At 41.8% G+C, this 16,540-nt stretch overlaps 1 protein-coding gene across 6 annotated transcripts; it reads right to left on the reverse strand.

Annotated features, from left to right (window-relative positions):
- Positions 1–3,731: 3,731 nt before the first annotated feature.
- Positions 3,732–13,410, reverse strand: LOC308190812 (1-aminocyclopropane-1-carboxylate synthase-like protein 1). Of its 6 annotated transcripts, none has more exons than XM_080582569.1 (10): positions 13,191–13,410; positions 13,000–13,119; positions 12,052–12,122; positions 11,160–11,229; positions 10,811–10,877; positions 9,303–9,400; positions 8,487–8,564; positions 5,588–5,688; positions 4,634–4,720; positions 3,732–3,807 (listed from the first exon to the last, which is right to left on the reverse strand). In XM_080582569.1, exons 1-10 carry the CDS (start codon positions 13,332–13,334, stop codon positions 3,753–3,755), a joined length of 891 nt encoding a protein of 296 aa, XP_080438695.1. In that variant the 5' UTR covers positions 13,335–13,410; the 3' UTR covers positions 3,732–3,752. The 6 variants fall into 6 exon arrangements, with proteins under 6 accessions (XP_080438695.1, XP_080438696.1, XP_080438698.1 ...); XM_080582570.1 differs by having other exon boundaries at positions 13,060–13,119; positions 13,191–13,406; XM_080582572.1 differs by lacking the exons at positions 3,732–3,807; positions 5,588–5,688 and having other exon boundaries at positions 13,191–13,402.
- Positions 13,411–16,540: the final 3,130 nt, after the last annotated feature.

Raw genomic sequence — 16,540 nt, forward strand, 5'->3', positions numbered from 1 at the left:
CTCTCCAAATTTATGTAAGTAACTAAAATTGGTCATCTCCACCGTCTGGAAGCACATCCACTTCGTTTGAGTCTCCATCGCAGTAAGGGTACATTGATGATCTTGGTTTGCGAACTTTATTTAGTCTTCACTGATGATAACAACTTCTTCTTTGATAAAACGGGCTCCACGTGGTTCATACTTCTTGATGAACTCCTGAAGTACTTCCATGTCTGTTGAATGGAAAAATAAATATAATTGGAACCCAGCAGTGGACAGAGAGTCTGTTTTTATATGAAAACTACAAAATTTTGCAATGCTGGGCGCTGGCCCTCTCTCTGACTCACAGCAGTGAACCTAAGCATCTGTTTGCTTCTGTATGGCAACATGGGCTCCTTCAGAATCATCTGAACTCTTCCATTCAGGGAGAGCACAGAAGGAGTATTCCTCTTTTCTCAGGAAGCTGTTCAGGTTTTCTTTAGGGGCACAACTGCTTGCAGAGGTTCCTGCTGCCTTGCCCCCACACAACCTGCCTTCATAGTCCTTGTGACCACATCTTTGCTGAAGAACATCACCTCTCTCTGTATCAGTATCATTGTTCCTTGTTTTAAGCTGGCTCTGAGAACTGACCCAGGTTCAAAATACACACTTTTTTTTCTTTTTTCTTAACACAAGTCTTTCCCTAAGTGACATCAATAGGAATTCATATTTTTGTCTTCAGGAGGTAAAGCCCCGATAATCCTTTTCAATCTGCGTAGTGTCTTTTACAGTTGATGATCCCTTTCTTTCTACTAAGATCACACTTTGATAAAATCATGCTTTAAGGCAGCTTGTGGCAATGGATCTGAAATATGTCGGCGGGATTTGGGAACCTCTATCTTCCATCTTCCAAGCCAAGATTTCTGCAAGCCACTAAGAATTAAAGCAAAACTACCCTGTCCTGTTAGTCATAGAATATTTATTTCTGAAATTGCGAGACTTTGCATACATAAGCATTTTCCACCTACCTCTAATTATGGAGTCAGAACGAAGCAGAGGGAAATAGTTGGTGTTCTGGTTTGCACGTAAACATCTCTTTTTTGCATACTGAAGACGTAGGTAGTACGTCAGGAGGTCTTCATTATTTCGCTTCCTAGGGGCTTCCTCCGTCCAAGTTCTTTTCCGATACTCAGGCCTTTCATTCTTACAGTTCTCACACTGCATTGTCTGTGCTGTTTTTTCCCTCTATTTCACACCTTCCAAAATATGACAAAACAATTTGTGGGTATTAACTTCAAAATGACAATCAGCTGCAGACAGCATAGCGAATGGGGCAAAGGGAAAGCTTTGCCAGCCTGTCTCAAAGACAAGTCCTTTAGCTTGGAGACCTGGGTGATCTCCGTGCACCTCTCCCTTCTGCACTGGATGTACGAGCTAGCTGTGATGTCTGACTGCACACAGTAGTTGTGGCATACGTGTTTAAGAATTAAATACACATTCAGGAGTACATCAGAAGAGGTGGTAAGCAACTATATCAGGTAGTAAAGCTTCTTGAAAAACTTACCTTTATTAATGTCTTGCTAACAGCCAAGGGTGGGGTGGCAGTGCGGTGTCTGCAGCAAGGCAAGCAGCCTTCCACGATGCCGAGTCCAACACCTCCTGTTTCACACTTGCTGCCTTCTTAGATCTTTGTTCCTAGACTTTGTTTCTAAGCTGCTAAGTAAGGGATTGCTGCTAGGTAAGCCCTGAGGTTTTCCGCCCTTCTCTTCTCTACGATCACTGACTCTGATGAAACCGATCGCACACTGTGGAGGAAATGCAAATAGATGCCACAGATATGTTGGCCAAAACAAAACCAAAAGCAACTGCTTCTTGCCTACCCGCAAAGTTTGCAGATCCCAGCTGTGACTTGTTCACTCCCTTGCTGAGATAAGCAGAAATGGTATGTTGAAAAATTAATGTATCCATATCAGGCTCTTGTTAGTGACAAGTGCCATGGGATAATTACGGGAATTTATATTGCAATGTCCTTCCTCTATAGGTTGTAAAGGCAAGCTTAGTCCATTTTCAATGACCCAAGGTGAGCTATAGGTAAGTGGAGACCTTGATATGAGGATGTGGCAAGGTCACCTTGGTATTTAGTGAACAACATTTCTGTCTGATCAAGTGCTGGTTTGGAACTAGAAGCAGCAATACAGTGTCTTGTGCTCTTCCAGAAAACAGCGTAACAAAGGCCAGTGTGACATCGGGGGGGAATCTATTTAACAAATCTCTGAAGAGATTGGTTTTACCCACCCCCCACTAATTCTCTCCTAGACTGTACGCACTCACACACACCTACTCAAAAGCAACGAGACGCACATGCCTGAGTAGACCAGCAGGATCACTTGCACACAGCTCAGAAGTCAAAGGGTATGGTCTAGTGCATCCTTATAGTGGCTGAGATATGTGGTGGGATTTTTCCTCACTGCTGATGAAGAACAAGTTTTCTGACAAATCTTTTTTATCTTCTTATCTAGCCTGGCTCCATCCTCTCTGCAGTATTTATACATTTATGAGTTCCCCCCCCCCACCCCCCCCCAACCCTTCTCTTCTCCGGGCTGAATGGTTCTCTGGGTTTCCCAGTACAAGGAGATACGGGCCTACTGGAATAATTCCAGCAGGGGGCCGCAGGGATGCCAAAGGGGCAGGAGCATCTGCCATAGGAGGAAAGGCCGCAGGCTGGGGCTCTTCAGCCTGCCTGGAGAAGACAAGGTTTGGGGGGCTAACACCACTCTCTGTAAATACCCAACAAGAGGGCATAGGGAAGATGGAGCCAGGCTCTTCTAAGGGTATCCAGTGCCAAGAGGCAACGGGCAGAAAAGGAGACAAGAAAACTCTCTGTAGACATAAGAAAAACCCTGTTTACTCTCAGGGTGATCACACACTGGGAAAGGCTGCTCAGGGAGGCTGCGAAGCCTTCGTCCTAGGAGATATTCAGAACCCAAGTGGACACAGTCCTGGTCATCCTGCTGGAGGCTGACCCTGCTCCATGCAGGGGTTCTGGACCGGACGGTGCCCAGAGTGCCTTCCAACCTCCGCTATTTTATGATTCTATAAACTTTATTGCTGATTATTTACCTTGATGTTCTCAGCATGAACAGTGTAAGCTTGCCAAGCTTAAATGCCATGAAGAAGAGGACAAAGGCCATATTACTATCAAGAGCACAACTATCATGTTCACTTGGGATCCTAAGGCCTACTGTAGTCATAGAAATTGTATAAGTAAAAGGGAATGGACCTAGTCAACTAGCTGTGCTATTTATGCATTTATGTATTTATTTTAATAATAATGACAAATAATGATCTTGCTCTAAGTATTTTGTTAATGAGGATGCGTTGTTTGCAACTGGTTCAGCATCATTGGTGTGTAGCATTTCTTCAAGTCTCTTAATACCTGCGAAACCAAAAAACATCTCAGTTCAAGCTTTTTTTCTCTTAAATAAATGTTTTCTTTTGTTCTCTAAAAACACACGGGAAAGAAAATTCACCATGAGAATGGCTAAATTAATACAGGAACAGGTTGCTCAGTGTGGCTCTCTATTCTCCACCTTTGGACAGTCCCAAAATTTGACTGGAGAAGGCCCCAGTAAATCTTGGCATCCAGCCCTGCTTTGACGGGGAAGGTGTAGATGATTTCCCTTTTCCTTGCAATTTCTCTTTCAACCTTCATTTTTCTATTACTCTAAATGCTCCCAATTACCTCCCAGTCATCTCTTTTACCAAAAACATACAGCATTCATTCAAAAAGTATTTCAAAGTGGCTCTTGCTGGAGAGGAATTCTTTGCTCAACTCTGCTGCACTTCGGGCTAGGGAAAGGAGACGTGAACATTTTAGATCATGTATTTACAAGTGAACATTTTAGATCATGTGTTTACAACTAAACAAATACACTTTAGTGGATTACTGAAGAAGATATTTTTTGTGCTTTGTTTAACTTTGTGTAAATAGGCCTGAGGCTGGAAACTCCCTTCTTCAGGCTAAGGAAGCTGGGTGAACTTTCACAAAAACAACAGTTTTTAAAGCTTTATTTATGGTTCATGATCTTGTGTGGATGACAATACCCAGTGGCTCCCTGTGCTTGGTTGTATTTGGATGGACTTGGAAATTTCCCCTCAGTGTGAGATTTATGCAGTTATACAAAGACGATCACATACTTTCAGGGAAAGAAGTTTCATTGATCGGATACCAATCGGTTTAAATATTCTTGAAATCTTTACTCTTTTCATAAGCTGTCAGAGGAAACTAAGAACCCAACAGCATACTTGTCAGGAAGGAGGCTCATTATAGCGGGTGACTTGCACAACCTTAGGCAACTTCTTGAGCACTGCAATGAGAACCTTGTACTCAGGCCAGGCAACAACAACAACAAAAAAGCAGTGGCAAGATAATTAAGGGCTCTGATATTTTTTGATTACTATTACCATACCACGGAGATTAGCTGGAAGCAGGAGATCTGCCATCTGTCAGTCTAGGACGAAGATCCTAGATTAACTAGTCTCATCAAGTCACAGAGACTTGGATATGAGTTAGAACTACAATAGTTATACTAGCTAACCAGAAATTTGAAAAAAATGGCATAGGTTCCATTCAGGATGAAATATCTTCTAACCCCTGCTAAGAAATCACACTTACCTTTCTAAGCTAAGAACACTGGTAAAGGTGACATCACCATAAACAGACAGCATGTATATTTCATCCATTATTACATGCAATTCGTATCTATATAGAGAAAAACACAGGCACGTTAACATATGCAAAGGAAATCTATTTGCATATATATATATATAAACTTAACTACTGCCATGTAGTACCATAAGCATGCCTATTTGCTATTATATCCACCATACCAATTTTACAGAGAGGTCACAAGGTTTTACGGTCACAAGACACTTTGTGAGCACTTGCTCATTACCAACATCTATCTATACATATTCTATATTTCTCAGCAGCAATGACATTCCCTACATCTGAAACAAAATCCAACAGCACGTTCAATCCAAAGGTTCTCAGGCATATTGTGGTCTCATCCAACTCTTATTTACAGCTTCAAGCGAACACAACAATATATTATAAAATCCCTTTGCCCTGCAAAATTTGTTTAGTGAGACTTGAGCCCAAATGCAGATGTTAGATTAAAAAATAAGACTTCTCATCCACTTAAGATAACTCTCTAATACACTTTTGATGTGAAAGCAGCAGTAAATGGTAAGCCATGTTGTCATACTCGACACTAACAAGCCATGCGTGTGTTTAGAAATACTGAATAAATTGCAGAACACTTTTAAACACCCAAATAGTGGAGGTGATGCTGATTGCATCCTGAAATCCATGGGTCATGCTGAGAAAAGATACAACAGTATTTCATTCCGAAGCAAACAGTTGGACTCCATCCTAAGCAATTTATTCTAGTGTTCCCAAAAAAGCCAAGCAAAAAGGATAGTTACACAAAAGCCACGCTCAGAACCTTGCACACCACCTCTTCAGAACGCGTACAAAGAACAGGAGATCATCAAAGGTGATTTTGCATCACTGCTATATTGCATAATGGAAAATTAAATACCAAACAAATAGCACTGGGGTTCAAACCTGTGTGCAAACTCTAGACATTCCTTCAGTAACTGTGCTGGGTAAATGTCCCCTAAGGGATTGTGAGGGTTGATCAGGATTAATGCTCTGACCCAGATGCCCTGAAAAAAGAAAAACCAGTAGCTGGGGACACCAGAGACACCAAACCGAAGGCTAGGGAGGATGTAGTGAGTAAGTGTGTTCCAATCCTTCAGTGGAAAGTTATTTCAGTTGGAAAATTATTTAATTACATGTTATAATTAACATACAGACTAAGCTTTCAGCTGCAGACCTTATTTGGTGATTTATCAAATACAACCCCGAGACCATACTAAATAGTTTATTAGTAAATGAAAATCAGATCAATGATCATTTGCAACACCCATTGATACCAACAGGCAAGATTATGATGTTGCAGGAATTAACACTGGTTCTATAGATACACTTCCAAAATAATTCACCAAGACTGAGCAAAGTTACTATAGATAAACATTAGGGAAGCTGAACAGAATTGGACTTTGGCATCTAATAACCTGCCAAGTAATTAACTTTTCAATGTTGCTTTTTTCTTTAAACAAGTAACAGAATCTGCAGAAATCAGAGACTGAGAATTGAATTACATGATGTTCTATGTTCAGAGCAACCAAAGGGGGTCTTGGGCAAACAGCTACTTTTTAAGTTATATTTATCAACTGTGTAGAATTTCTGAAATGGAAATTCTCTCTCCACAGAAGTTAACTTTTTTATTCAACTATTCTTAGAGATTGTAAATATTCTACTGTGTAATAAGAAGAGTCCCACTTGATTGAAAATTAGACTACAAATACAAACATAAAGAATTGTTTTTAACCCTACTGGTATTTTCAGAAAATCATCTATTTCCTATTTGCTAAAGTATCTGGAACGTATATTAACACAAGCTGTACATGGCAAATATATTTTTATTGTAAGCAGTCAAATAGTGTAATGGCTGCAGTGGGAACTTTCAAGACTTCAAATGTATCAACACGGAACAAATTCATAGTTAAATTAATATTTTTTGTTTCAGCTTATTTGATTTTTAGAAAACCTGACACACTGCAAATTCTCAGTCCATCCTAAGTCTCTCCGAAGGAGATTATTTGCATTAAGCAGCTTCAGAAGAACTCCAGGAGATAAAATTAAATTAGGCGGAAGCACTGATACTTGTTTTCCCCCCTGCATGCAATTTGTCTGAACATGAATGGTTACTGTGAACAAGAACCGAACAAGAAATGAGCTTACAGTTTATTGTCTTTGATTCCAGCTACAGGAAGAAATTCATTGGAAACAAAGTAAGATGAAAATACTAAGCACAAACCACTTTTCCACCAGTACTCCTTGCATGGATAGCCTGTTTAGCATATTTGACATCTGACATGTATTAAGCAGAAGATGCTGAGTGAGGCATCAGTGTTCCTGGGAACAGCTGCTGTGGGATGGCAGATTCTCAAGTGCTGTTCCAGTCTAGTTCACCCAGCTGTTTGTCACTTTACGTGTATCCAAACAGATGTTTGAGAGAACATTTGTGAGGACAGTTTCAGCTCTAGAAGGATGACAAATATCTGCAGATCTCAAAAGAGTGAACCTGCTTTGCGATTCAGCACCTCGTCCAGACAGCTCATGCCACAGTAGGAGAGTATGGATGCTAGCTCACCGCCCTGGCGAGGATCGAGTGGTAGGCATCTGCATGCTCAGTCTCACACAGGCTGGCAAAGGCACAGACAGATGACATAGACATACAGATGGTGTCTAAACATAGGCACCATGCTGATGAAGCAGTTAGCTAACTAGGAGAGATCTTAAAAAAAATAAATAAAAATGCTACGCACACATTCCTGTGTATCCAAAATGCCCACTTTTCTATATGTGACCTTATTTCTAATTGACCTTTATAAGTGTCCCTACCTGTACCTGTATGCTTTATCTATTGTTAAACCTCATTTTCTATCTTGGAAGAGAACATAACAAGTCTGTCCCACTTACTCTTTTTTAAACATCACTACCACCGTCACCACATCTTTGATAAAATGTGTTACTATTCATCCTGTGCTTCCTCCGCAGGATCTTTTCAAGGAAGAGCACAATAGTTAAGCACATTTATAATTTTCCATGAAGTTCGTGGATTATGAATATCAAGACACTAAGAACAGGACAAATTTTAACTTGAAATATTGGTGAACACTGTTTTGTGGCCACTCAAAAACCCCAACTATTTCTGTAGAGAAGAAAAGCAGTTTCAAAGACAGAAAGTTAAAAAAATAAAAATGTACATGACAAGCAGTATGATGAATAATACCCTCATTTATGCAATCCCAGTCAGAATAAAATGACTAAAAATGCTAAGAATTTTCAACTAATGATATTTCCTAAATTTTGGAAAAACTACATTTTCCAAGGAGCCTTTCTAGTGGCAGAAAAGTCCTGCGGCAGCCCCCCTGGCCCCACCAAGTTTCCCGCAATGCTGTGGCACAGTGTATTCAGTCCTCTTTGCTAGCTGGAACTCAGAAGAGCCTTCTTCAAAAGAACATTCAACATCTTTCTTTAATTAACTGCATGGGTCATTACAGTAGCATATTCTCTCTTCTTATGATCAGAACAATAACTTCTTTACAACACTTGGAGTTCCACTGAAATCTGCTGAGTAGGAGACGTGGTCTTGAAAGATATATTAAGATCTGTTCTTCATAAAACAGAGCAAAGAGTGTCTCTGCATTTTGCTATTGCGTTTTGCCCGGATTATAAAAATAAATTCAATTCCTGTTGCTAGAGCTGGACCCACCCCAGTCACATGACAGAAAATCTGCACAGATGAAAACGTACAAATGGTTCGATACTGAGAATATACGCTGCTTACAAAATAAGGAAAATACGAAAAATCAGAAATCACTGTTATTGTTACCTGCTTTTTAGCTCTCTGTAACGCAGCTTCCAATTTTTCAACTGTTAACTGGAAAGGGTGACTTTCTTCATCAGTCACCTACAGGAGAAAAAAAATCGGCAAGAACAAAAAAAAGAAGACTGAAGAAACACTCCCACCTAGTGAAAATATACTTGATACTGGCTTTCATAAAACAAAAATGTTAAACAAACAAAAGTTTTTGATGGCACTGGTTCAAGGAGGAAAACATCAGCTCAAACAACAGCTCAGAATATTAAACTAAGAGCAGTCTTTTCTATATAGCTCAACTATTATGTTTTTAAATGTTGCACATACCCAAGACTACACCATCAGCAACTTACAGAACCTGCATACTTGAAATCTCATGTTTTTATTTGTTTGTTTGTTTTTTCTCTGAATGCATCATTTGGGCCTATAAACCATACTGCCCCTCTTTGACTTGCCTCGTGGGTTACTAAGCTTTCAAAAGGGGAACCAGTGTCACACACCTTCTGCAGGAGATACATGTTTCAATAAGGGGAAAAGGGGGAAAAAAATCCTTTGAACAAATTTACTCTTAGTAGGAATGACAGATTTAGAGCTCACAAATTATAATTCAGCATGTCAACACATAAGAGTTGCCTTATACAGAAGAAATGTAATCCTACACATCTGATCACACCAGCCTGTCATGCTGCAGTCTGAAAAAAAAGGCAGACACTCTCTAAAAGTGATAGACTGGGCCTGTTTTTTCCCTTGTACTCCCTTGCATTTTTTTTTTTTTGGACTGCTGCTTGTGAAATGTCTGTTAAAGTATACAAATAGCCAAAACGTTACCTCACTGAACAAGGGCACATGAACAGGCTGTAGTTCACCATATAGCCACATTTTTGAATTTATACCACCATAGTAAGGAGCTGGAATAAGATATCCATCTAAAAAAAGTTAAAAAATGAAATTAACATTTCTCATGAGAAATGTTGTTACACTCTAGTAGACTAAATTGACAGTCTAGGAATTTGACATAGCATTTAATCTCAAAGCACTGTGGCCTAAAGCAATATTTAAACAAAGCGGAAAATATATATAATATTTAAACAAAATGGAAAATCTAGTACTTGTCAGTCAACCCGAATTGTTTCACAGTCTTCTTCCTTAGCAATTTTAATAGCAGATACAAATTTGGTCATGTAAGTTGTATAAGTAAAAGGGAATGGACCTAGTCAACTAGCTGTGCTACTTATGCATTTATTTATTTATTTTATTAATAAAGACAAATAATGATCTTACTCTAGGTATTTTGTTAATGTTCTGTCAATTTTTCATCGGGAACTGCTGCAAACCTGAACTACTTCCTGGTTGCCAGAGTGCCATCTTGCACCAAGGAAGCCTACAGCTCTGCAGAGCTCATTCCCCTCCTCATTTTATATGTTCGTGAGTAGCCCCAGCCTGGTGTTCTCCTGAAAATATTGCAAAGGCCCCAGGTAAGAGGGTTTCAGAGAGGACAGAGCGTGCTGCCTGTATTAATGCGATTTTACCACCTACGCTGAAGTCATTGAACCGCATCACATTGCTCCCCAATCTCGTCAAGGGCTCCTGGTGTCCAACAGTAGGGTGCTATAAGGGGGCACAGCACGGGAGTTACTCATCCTGGTCACCCTTCTTTTCTGGCAGGTCTTTGTGGATGTTCCCTGTTCCCTGCTGTGCCACACACCTACTCAGCTTTCCTCACTTCGGACCACAGAGGAAATAATTTTCCACTGCAGGGCTCTGTCCTCCTGCTGTCTGCTTGCTGCCCGCAGGCTGCAGCCCGTGCCTCTGCTCCTGCCTTCCGTCCCCACCTCTGCTTCCCTTCACCGCTGCTCCTGACTGGGAAGCCCTCCCTTGCTGCAGCTCCATTCCCCTTTCCCAAATTCCTTCTGTGTGCTTTCTTTACCCAGTTACCCAAATTTTCTCGGGGTCCCTGATTTCACCCCAGTCCACCTCCCTCCCTGTGTGCCTGCTCCCTCCAGCTTCATCATGGTTCCCACCTCTTCTCGTAACTTCTCAAAGTACACTTTGCATTTTCTTCATCCCCTTCTCTTCCTGTAACGCTTTTCTCAAAAAAATACAGATTGTATTCCAGAAAGCAATGTATTCCGGAAAGTCTGCTGATACCTCAAACATTTTTCACCCTTCTAGAAATAACCAAAGCATTAATTCAAAGACACCCTGCTAGGGACAAACAAATGTCACACCTTGCTTCATTCAGGCAAGTATAATAAAAGCAGGCTGTCCTAAGTCACAATACTCTTAATATTCACTTTTAAATGCTTTCAAACAAAAATAATCAGGTTTGTACTCACCACCGGGGTCACATAATACTGTTGACAAAATAGCAAAAACAGCGCAACAGCCATTCATAACAGTTATCTGAAAAAAAGTACATCAAGCTTTCCTTAGCAAAAATATCTGCACCTGTTTAGCCTAAATTCAAAATAATAGAGTGAAAAAGCAACAATACTACACTTATCATATGAAGTGCTTGATTGTTAGGCAGTGACCACTTTTTCAAATGGAAAATTAACACTACCAAGACTTTTGCAAATCTGGCATTTATCTCTCCTGTAGTATGTTGCAGACATTTGTGTTCAGATTAACTCATCTTTACCAGTTTCAGAAAAATAAGATGCAAAGACAAAGCAGTTGTCTTACGTTTGCTGGATTAAGTTCTTTTGCAGCTCTGGCATAGTCAGTTAGAAATTTGGCAATTTCTTCTCTGAAGCTAAAACACAAAATTAAAGTCAATTATGTAATTACATATTTCTCAGAAAAAAAGCACAAAATATGCACGGAAAAATGAAGTTTACCAAAAAAAAAAAAAGAGCAAATGCATAATTCATTCTGTTATAAAAGCCTTCAATATTTTGTATTTCCTACAGATCAAATAATATAACTTCCTCAGCTATCCAGCGTGCCACATTTCATGAGACAGAAGCACACAGGAGCCATCTGCTACCTTGAGTAAAGTGACTGTGACTCAACTACTATTTCTGCACACTGGAAAAAACAAGAAAATCAAGAAGTATATTTGAGCCTAAGTGGAATATGTTTTTGGAGAAAGACCAGGGGTTTGGGCACCAGAAGCAGTGGAACCTGAGTAAACGAGAATCTTTAGATCAAGACAGGCTTTCAGCCCTAGCAAGGACCATGGTGGAGCTCCTGATGATCCTCAGGGAGCTGATACCTCACCTCTACTCTTTACAGCCCACAGAGCTCCAGTTTCCCCCTCACTATGCCTAGAACACATCCTTCCAGGAGCAACCCATCACTAGCTCTGGAAAAAATGTCAATACACGCTCTCTTGCACTCCAGTGAGACACCAGATCGTTGACCTTTGGAGATCCGAGTGTTTTTTGGCGCAGTAAGGACGGGGAGGAAAACAGAACAAAAAGCCAGGCAAACAAAAAGCTTGTCAGCACGCAGCTAAAATTAACACACCTCTCCTTTGGGCTTGCCCAAAGAATGAAACCACACCTTACTGCACATGAGCCATGACCAGTGCTGAGCACAAGCAGTGTCAAAAACGCGAAAATGAACTTCTCACCTTCTAATACCTTGTGCATCAGAATACTGGAAGAGATCAGGCTCCAGATAATTCATGTCAGGTCTTGTGAGCTAGTTACATGAAAGAGAGACACTGTAGAACATGGTGTTCTTGGGAGTTTCTGTTCTGCTGTACCATACTTTTTTTTTTTTCCCCCAATTGTTCAATAACAATAAGGAAATGGAGAATATAAAAAATAGTGATGTAAAATTATGTTCATTCTTTGAATTTCTCTTTTTTAAGATATCGCAAAACAACATTAAATCCTCATCAAAACAAAGGAAAAAAATAATGAAGGCATTATTTATCAGTTTGTTCTGTCATATATTAAATCAAGTCTTGAATACCACACTGAGGAGAAGCATACTAGCTGCATTTCAGTGATTATGCAACCACGTCTAAGGTATATCAAAGCCCGGACAATTCTTTCAGTATTTATGACATCAGCCTTTAATGCACATGGCTTTGGTTAGCTTCTCAACAAGCAGAAAACAGTGGCAGTAACCCTAAGCGTTAAGAAGAAAAGCAGCTGTATTATCAGCAGTGTCTTCCTTGCTCTCAGAGCAGGTATCTCTCCTGAAAACTGGCTCTGTCTTACACTCATTGTGGCATGGATTTTGGTTTATTCCTGAGAAAATGCTCCTCTCCAGCTGCCAGCCCTGCCCACTCATCGGCCAGCCAAACCGGACACTGAGTCTATGCACAGCCCTCCACCGCCAGCAGTGCAGGGGTGCCGCCAGCTGCACTAGTGCGAAGGCTCTGCCACGTGCAAGCGAGGAGAAGCAAGAGGTAAATAGCTCCCTGCAGAAGGTGGTCTGGCGACTAGGGCTTAGCTTTGCTAGCACGTGAGCCAGAACATCTCGCTTTCCAGCAGATAAACTGGAATTAACAAATCTGGGGTGACTCTGGCGTCCTGCCCTGCAGGTGACTTCCATGCTCGGCTGTTACCCGGACAGGGCCCGAGAGGGGCCGGCAGGCAGCTCGGCAGGCAGCAGCAGCAGCACTTACTCTCTCCTCTATCAGATCAAAGCAAAGCGCGTTCCCGCTGGTCCCCAGGTTCAGCACGCCCTGGAAGAGACGAAGCCGTTGAGGGACGCCGGGGACGAGCCCGCCCGCGGCGCAGCGGCCGCTCCCCGCACCTCAGGGTTGCGCTCCCGGTCGAAGGGGTCGGCGAGGTAGAGGGCGAAGCCCTCGTCCAGCAGCCCCGGGGCGGCCCCGGCGATGCGGGCGCCGCGGCCCGACAGGGCCGGGCTCGGGGCCGCCGGGGAGCCGCCGCCGCTCATCCTCCGGCGAGGGGCTCCTCCGCTCGCCGCCGCCGGGCCGGGAGCCGCCGCCCTCCGCCCGCCCCGGGCCCCGGGCCCCCGGCCCCGGCCCCGCGCCCGCCCCGCCGGGAGCCGCCCCCAGCCCCGCGGTGCCGGCCGGGCCTGGGCCGGGGCCTGTGGAGCCGGGCCGCCCGGGGGAAGGCTCAGCTGGGAAGGGGCAGAGCGGTGCCGGTGCGGGGAAAGCGAGGTTCCCTTCGGCCCAGGAGCCGTAGGAAGGAGAGGAAGCCCGCCGCGGGGACGGCGGAGTGCTGCTTTCCCCTGTCCGTGTGTAATGCGCTTTTAAAATTAGGGATATTTTACTTCAAAACTAAAAGGGGGCTTTCAGACGTGTAGGAAATCGGCGGGGTTTCAACGCCTGGAGAAATCGGCCTCAGAAAATGGGCTGAGAGTCAGCTGCTGGCACAGAGTAAAACGTAACGCACCAAAAAGCTCCTGCTGTACCTGTGTAGTAGCTCAACAAGGTCACGTTGTTCTGCTCAGGCACGTTTTCAAGCAGTGCTTTAACGCAATGCTTGCATATTGTCAAGGCAATATATATTGAGAAATAACTTACTTAGTTTCCTGAAACTTGGCAGTAATTACAGAAATGGGGAAAAGCTCTGAAGCTCATATGGTTCATCTGAAGGGTCCGAATATCTTCCTAATAGAAAATGCCACGAAACCGTAGGGATGGTCCTGATCCTAGGTATCCTTATGCTGGAATTGTATAATGTGACACAGATGGGGGGTGGGGGTAGAGTTCAAATATTTTGCTTTTTATTCCAAAAGCTACCACTCTCTGAAAGTAAAGGAAATCACTCAACAGCTGTATGACCTTAATAATCTTTCATGTACCTCATGCCAGCATCCACTCCTCCAGCAGCTCCATGGTGCTGTACCTTTGCCTAAGTCCAGCAGTTGTCATTGCTGCAGAACCTTACCAGCTGGTGTTAGGTGACCTACGAAGAGGAGGTCGTCTTTTCGCACAGAGCAGTTCCAAAACGACCTTTTTCCTGAAGTACCATTCTTCACTAAATCATTTCAACTAATTCAAGTTATTAAAACCAAATATTTTGGGGCGCTAGTGTGAGACAGCGCTCTTAAGAGCTACAAAATCTGCCCTGGTTATCTAACTGCAGTCGATACCCAGAGCTGCTGTACCACGTTACTGGGAGGCACATACCTGGGAGTCTCACAAAAGCTCCACCAGCTGCTAGGGGATTTGGAGGAGGAATTTTTCACACTTCATTTCCATTAGGCTGACTTGCACTTGTGACCTAAATACCAGTAAACTGATTTACCATTTCTTTGGCAGCTACTATCTGAGGATCGGAAAGTATTTTATCCTAGACCTCTGTGATGCATTACTGAGAGAGTACTGCTAACCATCAGCCCATAGATTTTCACTCTGGTATACCTATACAGATTGTCGCCCTTTGGTCTGCTTTAGGATGGGAGAACTGAAGTGCTTGTCACATTGTGCCTGTGTTAATACAACAGAGCAATGATCTATGACTTGCTAAAAAACTGAAAAAATATTTCTTATTATAAAAGTGATGTTTCAAAATTTTGCACCTGAAGCAAAACTGGGCATTAGTTAATTAACATTAAATATATTGTATATTACAAGCGTGCACTGAAGTCAGACATTATCACTGTGACCAAGCTGCCATCTCCCTTCTGCTCCCAATGCCAAATACGTGACTTAACCCACACTTACAGCTGAAGCCACGATCACGCTAGGAGACAGCCCGTTTTAAGAGAGGGCATACAAATGCAATAGGGACTGTACAAAACCCTGTAACAAAATGTATTGAAGGTCTGCTGATGTGAAAGGCCTTAGTCCTGCTGGCTGAGCTTCTCAAGCGGCAGCTATAAAAGGGCTATTCCCAATGATTTGTGCAAGAGTGAATTCCTAGGTGTCACTTTGGCAATGTATAGTCGCGTCTCCACCCTTCATTCCATAGGATTAATGCTGCAAATACCAGCCTAATTCATGCAAGAAATTTCCTTATTCTGATCTCCTCCAGGTTTCTACATTGCTCATGATCATATGGTTGCTAGCTTAACTTCCTGAAAAGGGTCCTGCCCTCCTATATAAATGCCATAGGAGATTAGGAGGTATTAAGTACTACACAAACAGTCAGATCCTTATGCAATATACAGCATTTTCTATTTTTGTAATAACTAGAAGTTATGAAATGTTAGGTAACAAATGATAGATTATAGATTAAAAGGATGAACTATATATCGTTTCATATTATATGCATTATATTACTCACTTATCTGTTAATTTGAGTAAGATATCCTGTGAAAAAATGAAATTCATGCAAGTCTTTTGTTTTGAAATTATGTTCTAAAAGATTTACATTTGGACTGAAGGAATTTACTTTGTTTCCTTGCTTGATGCCAGAAGAGGGGAAGGGAGAAACTCCCTGTATAACATTAAATATGGATTGTTCCACACGAAAGCTTGTTTGGCCAAACTAAAATCCAGAGTACTTTTCACATCTCATGTAAGTTAAAAAATAAATAAATAAATAAATAGTGTTGTATCCAAGCTGTTAATTGTCATGCTTAAAACACTGACAAACAGAGCTCTAGCTGGTGCTGCCTATTATGAAACACTGGCACTAATGTAATCTAAGTCTCAGTAGATAATGCTTATCTTTTAGATTCATTTCAAATGGACTTGGAAACTTTTTCTTTCTTTTTTTTTTTTTCCCTTTGGAAATGGAACAAAGTCTGATTCCTTAAGAACTAAAAGTTATATCATAAATAGCTTGTGAATTTTTTATTGTACAACAGAAGTTGTACAGCAAAAAACAGATATGATTCAGGGTAGAAGAGCGTAACAATAAGTAAATAAAAAGTAACACATCGGATGCTATTCAATGTCCCCGGTTGGTGGAAAAGCAAGTCTGGTGGATTTTGAGCATTGGGGATTACCAAATTCCCTCAATATTCAGACATCTGAGCTTTTCAGTAGAGTTAATTGCACTGACTAAACCAGCATTTAGCTCAACTGACCCGTGTAGATCATCTTTTTCCAGTAACTTGCTTTCAACACCTTGCTTTCAAAACAGACACCTGTTAGCACCCATTGAATCTGTTTGTTTCAGACTTTTTGTCAGTTCTCCTCAGACTCAGCCTGGAATTATGAATCACTTCAAAACAGGTACATTTTT

Source organism: Anser brachyrhynchus, assembly GCF_964034855.1.
Source record: "Anser brachyrhynchus genome assembly, chromosome: 2".
Lineage (NCBI taxonomy): Eukaryota > Metazoa > Chordata > Aves > Anseriformes > Anatidae > Anser > Anser brachyrhynchus.

Bases quoted from the DNA above. Each gene is read 5' to 3' on its own strand.
- LOC308190812 (XM_080582569.1), bottom strand. From the start codon at position 13,334: ATGAGCGGCGGCGGCTCCCCGGCGGCCCCGAGCCCGGCCCTGTCGGGC. The intron at 12,123-12,999 runs GTAACAGCCGAG...TCATGTAACTAG, and splicing joins CCCTCTCGGGCCCTGTCCGG to CTCACAAGACCTGACATGAA. The intron at 5,689-8,486 runs GTAACAATAACA...TTCTTTTTTCAG, and splicing joins TACAGAGAGCTAAAAAGCAG to GGCATCTGGGTCAGAGCATT.